This window comes from Ostrinia furnacalis, unplaced genomic scaffold (assembly GCF_004193835.3).
Source record: "Ostrinia furnacalis isolate ACB-3 unplaced genomic scaffold, ASM419383v2 OfSCF2961, whole genome shotgun sequence".
NCBI classification, from domain to species: domain Eukaryota; kingdom Metazoa; phylum Arthropoda; class Insecta; order Lepidoptera; family Crambidae; genus Ostrinia; species Ostrinia furnacalis.
In genome coordinates this window covers 1,722-14,021 of record NW_021133200.1, presented here as the reverse complement: position 1 = coordinate 14,021, position 12,300 = coordinate 1,722, and the positions used below count along the sequence as shown (strand labels likewise).

Below are 12,300 nucleotides of genomic sequence, written 5' to 3'. Positions count from 1 at the left end.
CCAGAGATAAGAAACACAAAAGTTTATTTTATTCGTGTCATTAACTTTGACAGCAGTAGACGTCTCAAAAAAGTGTTAAAAAGTTTTGAATTTTTTATAATTGAGAAAACTTGGACATTAAACTGAAATGGCTGATATTGAGAAACTATTAAAGCAAGCAGCAATGCAAATTGGTGCGGGAGGAAGTGCAGGATTTATAGAAGTGTGTATAATGCATCCATTAGACCTTGTGAAGACCCGGCTACAACTCCAGGCAACAAAAACTTCGTCCAAACATTCCGATCCTCATTATTACACTGGAATCGTGGATTGTATGAAGAAAATGTACAAATACGAAGGTGTGACATCATTCTGGAAAGGAATTCTGCCTCCCATCCTCGCTGAGACACCAAAACGCGCTGTGAAATTCTTGACCTTCGAACAATATAAAAGGTTTTTTATGTTTGGCTCCAGTACACCAACTCCTTTAGTGAGATTTTTATTTTCGTTTATTTCGCTTTAAAATTTATTTTTACTTATTTATTTGTTTCACTACCTATTCATTACATTAATATCTTGATAAAATATGTACATTGATTCAGTGCATGCATTGCATTGCATAGTCATTAACTGGGTAATTTAAGTCTATTTAATTACTAAAACGACAACCACGTTATTAGGTACTTAATCACTTTATTGATAACGTCGCCTTGTCGGAATTTGATGGTAACAAATTGGCTTATTTGCAATAGTAACAAATTGGCTTATTTGCAAATCAGCAGACAGTATTACCAATTTGGCTTGAAATTCGTCACCTGTTCAAACCACAAAGTAAATAATTAGCGTAACAAGGCATTTTGCTGTATGTTATGGTTTTTTTTAGCTATCTTTTTTTTTACTCATCACTACCACCGACTACCGAGATCCCGCCGTAAAGGACGTAGCCTGCCTACCTACTCGTTTATGGTAGCTTGATGCGATTAATATATTTTATTACCTAAAACACATTTTTTTTCTGTTTACATTAAAGCCCATTTAATATGGAATTAAGTATGTATTTGTTTTCAGTGATACTTAGTTAATTAGGATTAACATACCTAATGATAATATTCATGCTTTCACTTTCCACGAAACTTATTTATTAGCAAATGATGGTGTATAGCAGTGTTTTTCAACCTGTGGGTCGCGACCCCCTGGGGAACTGCCTCAGTATAAAAAAAACAATAAAGTTTTAAAGATATACTTATCCGAAATCTAATTATGCAAATACATACCTAAATGTTGTATGGATTGAAAAATTTGGTCCCTACAACATCTATGAAACCTTAAAAAATTCTCGAAAAAAAAAGTGAATGGTCCCGAGTCGCAAAATATTTTTTAATTTTTCAGTGATATGAAAAAGGTTGAAAACCTCTGGTGTACAGAATATTGATGATTTTTCGGTTCTAAATCGTTCTCGTCACTTGAATTATGTAAACTCATTAAAAACTAATTAATAGTAAGTAATAATGTTGTCAGAAAATCGAAAGGTGGCTTTATCTTTGTTTTACTAATTTTTTTTAATTAATTTATACCGCTAGCACAAACTACAAAGCAAATAGTTTTTAAAGGTGCTTAATGTTGAATTTCAGACGTTTGCTCTAGCTGGCCTGGGAGCAGGAATCACTGAAGCCATTTTGGTAAACCCTTTTGAGGTGGTCAAGGTTACTTTACAGTCTAACAGAGCCTTAGCCACCGAAATACCAAGCACTTGGTCTGTTACGAGACAAATAGTCCGAGAAAATGGTCTCGGATTCAGAGGGCTAAACAAGGGACTTACGGCTACAATCGCAAGAAATGGAGTTTTCAACATGGTGTACTTCGGATTTTATCATAGCGTCAAAGGATACATTCCAGAAAATCAAGTAAGTAATCATCAGCATTCAGTGTTCAACCTTTATTTTGAGCTCTGAAGAAGAGTAATAGCTTTTAGTAAATAAATTTTACGTAACAACTTTATTTATCGCGCTTCTCTCGAGAATAGTGTTTATTCCCGAGATAAGATAAGTGCATGAAAAATTGTGATACCATTCCAAAATAATAATATTTAGAAACAGAATTACAATAACTGATGCAGTTTCTATTAAAAACAAATTAAAAATTTCGTAAAACCATAAAGATACATTTTTGTGAAACTAATAATGTCTTGGCTAGAATAATTTTGTATAACTTATCTATTTTATCTGAGTAGAGACAGCCCAATTCAAATCAAATAAACATAAATATAATTTTAACAAGCATTTGTTATCTTATTTGCTAGAGATAGTTTGTGTAACTAACAGTTTTATCATGTGACTAGCTGTACCCGCGGCTTCGTACGCGTGAAAACCCGTTTTCGCAACATTTTTCATTGTTGCTCTGCGTCTATTACTCATAGCGTGATGGTATATAGCCTATTATAGCCTTTCGCCCTAAATGGGCTTTCTAACACCGAAAGAATTTTTCAAATCGAACCAGTACTTCCTGAGATTGGCGCGTTCAAATAAACAAACAAACAAACTCTTCAGCTTTATAATATTAGTATAGATTATAATCATAGGTACTTCTCTTAGTTTTATAGCATTTAGTAGTTGCTAGCTTCTTGTCTAATAAAAAATAAACTAGGCTTTTCCCACGGCATAGTCAAGCGATCCGCGCATACTTAGGTATTTTGTTGGCACAGAAAGACAATTTCAAGTAACCAACTTCGCTGAGTAAATCGAGATATGAATTTGAACAAACTAACGTGCTTTATTTTGTGTGCTCTACTCTACTGGCATCGAGTTTTCGAACAAGATCAAACCTTTCGTGTTTTGTGTGTGCACTTCTGTAACTTTTCTTTCTAAAAATCAGTTCTTTTGCTTTTATTTTATTACAGGATCCACTTCTAGAGTTTGGCCGAAAGGTAGCAATTGGTTTCACATCAGGAGTTCTTGGTTCCTGTGTAAACATACCATTTGATGTGGCAAAAAGTCGTATACAAGGACCACAGCCAACTCCGGGTGTCGTTAAATATTCTTCCACGACGGGGGCAATCATTTTAGTTTACAGAGAAGAAGGGTAAGTTATACGAAATACGAGTAGCTTCTTTTTATGTATCTTTAAAACCAGAGCGTTTCTATTTAATTTTATTTATCGAATTTACTCTCGAACAATAACATTTCATAGTAACAGTTTTTTACTACTTGTATTGTCACGTTTACTGACGTGTGTAATTAAAACAACTTTATTAGTTCTTTGAAATCACATCACACAGAAAATAATATAGCATAGGATACAGTATCGTTTAGCCTACCTAAACTTTTGGCTAGCTGCCAGTTTAATGTTACCGGACTTTGCGTCCGTCCGACGTGTATTTTAAACAAGAATTTGGTACACTGTCATTATTTACAAATGTAGGTACATCAATTTGTATATTCCATGTCCCAAATGCACTTCTTAAATAGATGCGACAAAGTTGTGCATACCTACTGAATTGATAATGATAAATATTAACATTTATAACGATACGCTACGTCGTATCTCGTAATGAATAATATAATTTTTGTTTTTGGTGAACTCTTTATTTTCTCTACTCTTTATTACAATAATAATTGATAATTATTATCAATAAAAAGTGTTTGATTGCAATTAAAATAATTTTATCTCACAATAATTGAGCGTTAGCCAAGGAAAATTTTAATTTCCGTGAATCAAAGTAATTTGTTGAGTTTTATTGGATTTACCACCCAACCACGTATCTAATAGGTATACTATTTTTGTTTTCAGTTTTCGTGCTCTTTACAAAGGTCTGTTGCCAAAAGTTCTCCGGCTGGGCCCTGGTGGAGCTATTATGTTAGTTGTATACGATTATGTATACCACTTTTTAGAAAATAAGTTTCAGATTAAATAAATAAGTAATATTAGTCAGTGCACAATCAATGACTGATTAAAGAATTTACAACGTAGTTCTATTTTTTAAAAATCGTTATTTTTTTGTTTGACATTTATTATGCATTTTTAATGTAGAATTAAAACTATTATGAGGACATCTCATGTACTTCACTTACCTAACTTTTAAGTGAAACAAATTCACAATTTAAAAAAATAATGTTGAATGGAAAAAATATTCTATTGATTAGAGTTATTAACACTTGTTTTTAGAATAAGTACCTACCTACTTCAATTTTAATTTCATACGCTGATCTAGTGATCTTGAGGAAGTATTTTTTATCAACCTTTTACAAGCAATACAATATTATTGAAACGGATTTAAAGTCCTCAATATCTCTGTGATAATTATAAAATAGTAGTATAGAATATTATGCCAAATAAAAAATTGTGTTAATTGACCAAATTGTAAAGTATAGAAATGTTATACGAAAATATATTTTTGAACCTATACTCGTTTTAATGTGTTTTATTTGAAATTTTGAGTTTCAGACGGTGATTTTATTAGCATTACCTATCTCGAATGCGATTCATAAAAGTTATAAAGCTGAAAGGTATTCTTTTACTCTTCTGCCAAGTGGCAAAACGTGGCAGTTGTAATTTCGCAATGCCTTCAGTTCGAAGTAATTACTTTTAAAAAACGTCTAAGGGGGCTGTGTGTGTGTCTATTTGAAACTATGTTCATATTATTTATAGGAATGCGACCGGTCAGCTACTTTGGCCTTGTAAATATAATATTATGTTTATTTTTACATTATTTTACGTTACGTATTAATAATGCGCGTAATTTAAAAATATTTAATTTCACTATAAATATTCATAAATTAATAACTTTTCAAGAACGAGCTTGAATTTTTAAGTGTTGTTTGTTCTTCACGTGTAATAAAAAATTCACATTATAAACTTCTTTCAACTAAATTGATTAATACAATATAAGGAAAAAATATTCAGACAACTCACAACAACGCGACTACTATAAACAATAATTGTAGAAAAAATAATATAATCTTGTTTTAGCGTTCGTTAGTAGTTTTTGTAAGCTAGAACTTGCAACATTTTTGAGCTCAAATGTCTGGCCAATTAGTGGAAAGCCAAAGCCTAATAGCTGTTTGTGTCAAGAAAAAAAAAGAGTAGTGTTGTATCAATAACATACATACTTTTTATCGATTGGTAACTGAATAGAAAGGAATAATATTTAGAAACCAAATTATCTTCTTTAATTTTTTTAGCGGAGTTTAATTTTATTAAAATAGTAGCGCATAAATTATAAGTTACATGGGGTGGAGTAATCATACCATCATGTTTTGATAAGTGGAATATCTCTTGTGGGCAAGTGGCAATTTTTGATCGCTCGGAAAATACTTTCACGGAGTGAAGTATTCTCATACAAAAAATGCCACAGCAAGACCTTTCAAAACTACAACGGTCACGTGTTGCGTGCGACTTCTTGCAACTTGTCTAGGTCTTAGGTGGATGAGACGAGAATGGTCTGGCAGACCAGGTCTGCTGCGCCTAGGCTCCTCTGTGGCAGATTTCGATAGTGGCACTATCTTATCGAATCAATACATCACTATCACTGAATGTTGTCTGACGTGACGTGAACTGTCAGTCATTCATTCATGTTTATTAATGTGCCGAGGTTGTATCTCGTTTTATTTGTATTGGTATTGTGTATTGTTTTCCCTGAATCAAGTTGGAACTGTGGCATTATTAATTGTTTACAAAAAGTTACAATTCAAATTAAATTATCTTTACTAAAGGTATGTAACTACTTGCCTCTATAGTGTAACAAACTTTCATCATTTACATTGTAAAATAAAGTTTTGACTAGGATAGATGTTTCATTAGAATCATTCAAGTTTGTTTGTTTTTCTGAAACTAGGTGTGTAATCTTTTGTGTGCCTAATTCAATGTTTTATTAAAAAGTGTGGTTCTAAATTATTCTTATTGGAAATTAAATAACAGAACTGACTTTTCAAAGTTGTGACAAAAACTTAACTACAACTATAATGATATACTACTATTCTTGTGCATTTCAGATTTCATCACTACAAAATGGAGCATATGCAGCAGCCACAGCAAGCAATTCCTCATATTGTTCAGGTGTACCATCAGCCTGTATCCACCACCAAAATTCAGAATCCTCAAATAATACACATATCGCACCCATCTCTGCAGCCATCCCAAGGAAAAGTGACTTACCAGCAGACTATCACATCGAAATCCTTACACATACCGGTTACTCATGTTCCGGAGATCCATATGTCACAAAACCATATCGTTATGTCATGTCAGCAAACGCACTTGCAAAATTTGCAGGCGTTGCAAGCACCGCAGGTAATACAAAACACAGATATGGGTCAACCTTTACATGTGATACTACCGCAAGTGCCGTCAATATTGAAGCAGCATTTGGTGTTGGGTGGAGTCCAACAGCCTTATTATGGACAGTATGAGAATTACCAAGAGGAACAGTGTGTTGTCACTAAGTTAGAACCAGATGTACATTTGCAAATGTTGCCACCAAAACCAGTGGAGTAAGTTCATTTGTATAAATAAACTTTTAAGTTATATTTACAATGAGCTAAAGATATGACTTTTTGCATTTATGCTAAAAATTATAACCCACATTTGTTATATTTTTCAGGTGTAAACCAGATAATAGAGTTGCGACAGAGACAGAGACTGCAAATCGTCCTAAAAGGATCAGAAATCCCAAACCCAATCCAGGTACATGGGCCTGTAATATACGAAAAGTGAAGCATCAAAGAGGCGAAGCATACGTCAGCAGAAGAGGAAAATATGTCCCAGAGAGAAGAGTCAAAAATACAAAGGACTGCCTCAAGTCATGCAAATACAAATGCAGTGAGAGAATCAGTGATATAGACCGAGAACACATATTCAAAGCATTCTACTCTTTAAATGCTAATGAAAAGAAACATTTTTTACTAAACACTACAGAAAGAAACTATATAAAACACAAATCGGATGATGAAAGTCACAGAAGAAAACATTCCTTTAAATATTTCTTCCTAGTTCGAGCAGTTAGACATACTGTATGTAAGAATTTCTATTTAGGTACACTAGCAATATCTCAGAAGCCTGTTTATAATGTGCATCTTGGCAAATCTGAGATGAATATACCCAAGCCTGATGGTAGAGGCTTGTCCGAAGCCAGTGCTCATTCCTTGCCTTCTGAAGTTAAAGACAGAGTGAGAAAGCACATAATGTCTTTCAGTACAGAAAATTCGAAACCTGTCAAACAGTTTTCTAAAAGGAAACAATTTCTTGAGTCTAATTTAAGTATAAAGCAAATGTACACAATGTATTTTAATGATTGCAATAAGGATAATGTTGTGCCTGTAAAAGAGTCTATGTATAGAAAGATATTTAAACAAGAATTTAATTTGCATTTTAGAAAAGTAAAGGCTGATCATCAAGTTTGTTGTAAGTGCAAAGGAGTAATTAAGAAAAAATGCTAAAATATTTATTTGAGAGATTTTATAAAATGGTCACTGTCCATTTAGCGTATTTTTTTTGCCTTGATGCAATTCGGTAATGTTTATTTAACCACTAAAAACTATGTGGCAAAATTTTAGTGATTATTGCTTCAAGTTTTAGTCACCGCCGCACTCTACATGCATGCACACACTTCTTCAATACTCCAAATAATCACATTATTCAGGGCATACCACTTTATTTTAGTACTGAAAACCTTACTTGATTTTAATAGCGTCAGATTTTTTTGAATAGGTAGGTACCCCCATTGTATTGTATTACGCAAAACAATACTAAAGCTTCTTTTTTCCGTTTTTCAAACGATATTGCTACTTCACTCACACATGACACTCGTGTATCCTCTGCCTTTGGCGCAAGTTGCCGTGGAGTTGAACTTGGACAATTTTCCGCATAGTGAACTTGCGCCATTTCGTTTATAAGTTTGCTAGTCAACAAAAGGTCTTCAAAATAATGTAATGGGCAATGCAACTGTCCAAAAATGAAGCACCTAAAATGATCATAATTATGTATGTAGGTAGGTATTATCACATACGAAGTGAATTGAATTGTTTATTTTTATACCAAACTTTGAATACGAATAAATAACGTACGCACACATTGAATGTTTTAATTAACAGTTTCGTGCAGTTGCTCTAATAATTTTAAAATTATGATGTTCCGATTTCCTGTTCATGATTAGTGTCGAGAAGGACTTACATAAGTTCCTGAAAGTTCAAAATTAACAAAGTTTCTTAAACTGTCTCTCGTAACTTGAGCTCGTATAAAGCCGTCAGGCTTGATGACGAAAAATTAAAAAAATCCAGATAGTTATTATGTACTTCCCGAGTTTAATTTAATTTAAGTTTATTCTGTGTGTTTATTTTATTTGGTTAAACTGTTATTGTGACTTTAGTTAGGTTTCCTAAAGTAGGCAGTAGATTTCCTACGTACGTCCTAGTATTATTTAGCATTTACTTTACAATAAATTCAGGTTTGTTCAGCAAACTTCCTTCTAACCATTCGGGTCCGTATCAGCATTATCGCGGTTCGTACTCAAACTTTATGCCTTTGTTAGGATAAGCCTTTTGCTAGTTTATTCTGCTGTTATGCGGGCTGTATCGGAAAGTTCTAATATTAATAGATAATTTTAAAATTAATAATAAATAGATCAATAAAAACTTAAAATTGATTTGGTACCGAATACCTAAATAGGAGAGTAGTAAGATTAATATCTTAGTACAGGGGAGAGGCCTCAGATCATTGATCTGAGGGGGAGGTGAACAATTGTTAAATTTTTGTTCGTTCTTGAAATGAAATTAGCATCGTAAGTTTTTATTTTTTATTTTTACACTGCTTTAGTGGGTAAATAACTTACACTTACATTGTACAAACATTTAACCACGCCACCATTAAGCAAACTTTTTATTTTCATTTTTTTTTGTGATGTCATCAATTGTTTTATCTATCATTTAAAAAATACAATATTGAAGTGGCATCTTTACATACATACATTTTTATTAGTAGGTACTATAATAAAATTATTCTTATTTTATATTGCGTCCTTTTAAAACTATATTTGTTGACAATAATAATATTGCACATTCACAAAACATTAAAATGGAATGTCTTTGGTAGTTAAGTTTCTGGGAGGAGATAACGGCTTCCTTTTTCCGCGAGATTACAATAATATTAAACTGAGATGGGTTAAAAGGAAATACGTCTTTTGTGTAGAATAAAAATTGCAATATCCGACCGACCAAGATTTTTATGAATTCGCTTGGTTCCTTGTCGTTAGGCGTACTAAAGTAAGGTAAACTGGCCGTTTCAGCTTTTTTAGAGACGGAGATTTTTTATTCGAGTCAGATACTGAGTGAACTAGACAAAAAACAAAAGAATCGCTGAAATTCATTCAACTTCATTATTAAAAAGACCGCAGTTTAATAATCTGACTCGATTTGTACACTTTTAACAGGACTATTTTTGCACTTTACACGTCCATCCCAGGGGCCGGTCTCGTCACCGAGGGTTAGTGGATCTTGGCGGGGATCAACACGCAGACCAGGTCCTCGCCAGACTCATTCTTCAGCTCCCATTTGACGTCCACCTTTACTTTCGGGTACGATTTGAGAACTGGCAGCGTCGTCCTGTAGTTCGCTTTCTCGCCAGCCTGTAATGGTTTAGATAATTATATTAATTAGTGAAGTTATTCTCTTCTCATCACCATCATTAATTTGACTTAGGTAGGCTGAATATAGCCATCCCCTAATAATACGTAACTTCTACGCAATCTAACTTAATTTTTAATGAAACTACCCACTTACTTCTTAGTTAATTGGAATTCAAAATTACTTAATTATGCAGTGGCAGGAGTTAAGTAGTGAATGACTCTTATTAAAGAGTAAGCGATTTGGTTTTATCCTCCTCGAACTTTTACAGGAAGTGGGGTGACTTGTGACGTAAGATAGGTAGGTACCTGCCTACTGTTCTACTAGGCAGGTACCTCTAGCAAGAAAAACTTTTGACTTCGAATTGTTTACCGCCATCAACAGATTTAGTATGAATACTTAAACAGCGCCCCTGAACGTGACGTAAAGTGAAATTAGTGTGAAAAATGGTAGCACGAAACTAATTTTGGCAATCGTAATCGTCACGTTATCGTTGAATTCGAAGGCTGGGTATCGATTTTGGTAATTTTGGTCGAATACGCAAACGATTCGAAGACGAAAGTTTTTCGTGCAGGTACAGGCTAGCTTACACGCTAGTCTCGCGGCATTGAACAAAAACACACCAGCATCGCTCCTCTACCGCTGGAACCTACTCAGTTCTTCTCACGCAACCTCAAAAAATAAGTTAGACGTTTCTTCCACGAAGACGCGCCCCACCATTCTTCTGCTAGTGTTTGAGTGTTATCGGTATCGGTACACGCTAAATTATCCATGAGTGCACACGCATACCTACTACAATAATGACGCTCTGATTGCTCTGATCAAACTCCCCACACACCCCGCGCTTCCCTCGACTAAAATTGGCGCGTCTTCGTGGATGGAACGATCTTTTTTACCTACACACCTAGATGATGAGATTAGGGTTCTGGTGGTTTACCTTTAAGGGGCAGGTGAGGCCGTTGTCCTTGCACGCGTCGGGCTGCGGCAGCGGGAACGGCACCGGCAGGTTCATGATGACTCCGTGCACTTCTGTCTCTATGGTTTTTACGTCCAGCGCTGAAAAGTAAAGAGGGCATTGTGAATTTAATGTTTTATTTTATCGATGTAAGGAAAAGTAACTCCACAGCTAAATGTGAACACAATGTCGTCAAATCAATAACCTCCAGAGTTCAGAAAAGGGGTGATTGTAGGTATTCCTCCTGTAGATATATTTTTGATTGTAGCTTTCATTTAAATTTTCCGCAGATAAGTAGGTACGTCTGATACCTCCCACAATAATGTGGTTGAGGTTCTTATAAAATGGATTTGTTATTTTTATAATGCTCCCTCTATGTCCAGTTATACAGAGAGCATCTTTTCTTATCATCTCAATCTCCTCGATCCTATTATGAAATCCTGTTCAGGCTTATCGACTCTCTCTTAGGTATGTTTTGACCGTGCTGAGTGGAATGAATCCACTCGGTCTAGTTTACAAGGACTGTAGGTCTAGGGTAACTTACATGGTGTGAAGTCAATGGTGATGGTAGCGTTAGAGTTTCTCTTGAGGATGCACTCCTTGGCGTCCTCTGCGCACCCGCTCACTCCCACGCTTTCAACGGTAGCCAACTTTGAGCCTAAAAAATTAAAAATAAAAACATTTACATAAAATCCCATTTACAGACGATATAAAAGGCAATCGGACATGGTAAATTGAAGCAATGGCAAAACATTATGCACCACTGCTACCTATGTCCTCGATTTTGATTGACCTTCCGATGATTCACCAAAAGTGACAATAGCGTGTAGGTACTAGAGCTAGAGCCACGTAGTGTACCTACGTGCCAAAGAGCTATGGCATTTTTGTTACATTAGCTAAAGCGTTTCGATGTTCTACAAAAACAACTAAGTATATTATTTATTTATACCACAGTTTAACCCATTGTTAAACTATAGTTAAAGCATAATGAGCTTAGGATGACATCCGGTCAATTTTGTGTGATGGGATTGGCCATTCTCGTTACGAGTACAATGCCACGACTAATTCATTACAACACATGACTAATTTTGTATACTTTTAGAACTTTTTATCGTGGATCCGCTAGCTAATGGATATGTTTGTCTGTTTGCTACTAGCAATCATTCATATTTAATTGTGGTTTATGGTGAAGCAGTATTCTGTATAATATTTATATAAAATACCTAATAAATACTGCGTGCAGACTGCACTGCAGTAAGACTGAAGTAAAGGCATTTAATGCTAAAAACTAGGCATTTGGATTCAATTTAATGTGTGGCTTGTGAAGAAACCATTTCCTTTTTTCCACGCTACCTATGTTGCGAGTAGGTGTAGGTAGGTACTTCAGCATTACATAAACTATAGTGTCTGAAGAATCTATATATATAAAAGAAAGTCGTGTTAGTTACTTCGCTTATAACTCAAGAACGGCTGAACCGATTTAGCTGAAAATTGTCAGGGAGGTAGTTTAGAGCCAGGAAAAGGACATAGGATACTTTTTATCCCGTTCGAAATTAAAAAAAAGTTTGCTTATTTATTGCCATTAAGGCGGAACAAAGTTCGCCGGGTCAGCTAGTAATTGATAAAATAACATTAAAGTGCAGTAAACCTGCAGTTAGAAAAGTTTATGTTTGCAATAGTGACTGGATAATTTGTCATACAATGTATGCAAATGTATTGGGGTGATGCAAACTCCATCCTTTTGGATGTTCCGAA

At 34.5% G+C, this 12,300-nt stretch overlaps 3 protein-coding genes across 4 annotated transcripts; 2 read left to right on the top strand and 1 right to left on the bottom strand.

Moving 5' to 3' along the window:
- Positions 1-21: 21 nt before the first annotated feature.
- LOC114356814 (mitochondrial 2-oxodicarboxylate carrier) lies at positions 22-4,384 on the top strand. The gene is made up of 4 exons (XM_028310175.1): positions 22-469; positions 1,611-1,883; positions 2,876-3,057; positions 3,766-4,384. The coding sequence occupies exons 1-4, from the start codon at positions 128-130 to the stop codon at positions 3,887-3,889; spliced, it is 921 nt and encodes a 306-aa protein (XP_028165976.1). The 5' UTR covers positions 22-127; the 3' UTR covers positions 3,890-4,384.
- Positions 4,385-5,519: 1,135 nt separating this feature from the next.
- Positions 5,520-7,895, top strand: LOC114356817 (uncharacterized). 2 transcript variants are annotated; one of them, XM_028310177.1, is made up of 3 exons: positions 5,520-5,672; positions 5,965-6,464; positions 6,575-7,895. In XM_028310177.1, exons 1-3 carry the CDS (start codon positions 5,547-5,549, stop codon positions 7,407-7,409), a joined length of 1,461 nt encoding a protein of 486 aa, XP_028165978.1. In that variant the 5' UTR covers positions 5,520-5,546; the 3' UTR covers positions 7,410-7,895. The 2 variants fall into 2 exon arrangements, with proteins under 2 accessions (XP_028165978.1, XP_028165979.1); XM_028310178.1 differs by having other exon boundaries at positions 5,522-5,687; positions 5,967-6,464.
- A 1,091-nt stretch (positions 7,896-8,986) lies between these two features.
- On the bottom strand, positions 8,987-11,258 carry LOC114356816 (Niemann-Pick type C-2a). Its single transcript, XM_028310176.1, has 3 exons — positions 11,090-11,258; positions 10,528-10,646; positions 8,987-9,592 (listed from the first exon to the last, which is right to left on the bottom strand). The coding sequence occupies exons 1-3, from the start codon at positions 11,241-11,243 to the stop codon at positions 9,452-9,454; spliced, it is 414 nt and encodes a 137-aa protein (XP_028165977.1). The 5' UTR covers positions 11,244-11,258; the 3' UTR covers positions 8,987-9,451.
- Positions 11,259-12,300: the final 1,042 nt, after the last annotated feature.

Excerpts from the sequence above, each read along its gene's own strand:
- LOC114356814 (XM_028310175.1), top strand. The coding sequence starts at position 128 with ATGGCTGATATTGAGAAACTATTAAAGCAAGCAGCAATGCAAATTGGT. Across the intron at positions 470-1,610 it reads CCAGTACACCAACTCCTTTA|ACGTTTGCTCTAGCTGGCCT; the intron begins GTGAGATTTTTA and ends GTTGAATTTCAG. Across the intron at positions 1,884-2,875 it reads GATACATTCCAGAAAATCAA|GATCCACTTCTAGAGTTTGG; the intron begins GTAAGTAATCAT and ends ATTTTATTACAG.
- LOC114356816 (XM_028310176.1), bottom strand. The coding sequence starts at position 11,243 with ATGGGATTTTATGTAAATGTTTTTATTTTTAATTTTTTAGGCTCAAAG. Across the intron at positions 10,647-11,089 it reads CACCATTGACTTCACACCAT|CGCTGGACGTAAAAACCATA; the intron begins GTAAGTTACCCT and ends TTTACTTTTCAG. Across the intron at positions 9,593-10,527 it reads GCCTCACCTGCCCCTTAAAG|GCTGGCGAGAAAGCGAACTA; the intron begins GTAAACCACCAG and ends AAACCATTACAG.
- LOC114356817 (XM_028310177.1), top strand. The coding sequence starts at position 5,547 with ATGTTTATTAATGTGCCGAGGTTGTATCTCGTTTTATTTGTATTGGTA. Across the intron at positions 5,673-5,964 it reads AAGTTACAATTCAAATTAAA|AGATTTCATCACTACAAAAT; the intron begins TTATCTTTACTA and ends CTTGTGCATTTC. Across the intron at positions 6,465-6,574 it reads TTGCCACCAAAACCAGTGGA|GTGTAAACCAGATAATAGAG; the intron begins GTAAGTTCATTT and ends TATATTTTTCAG.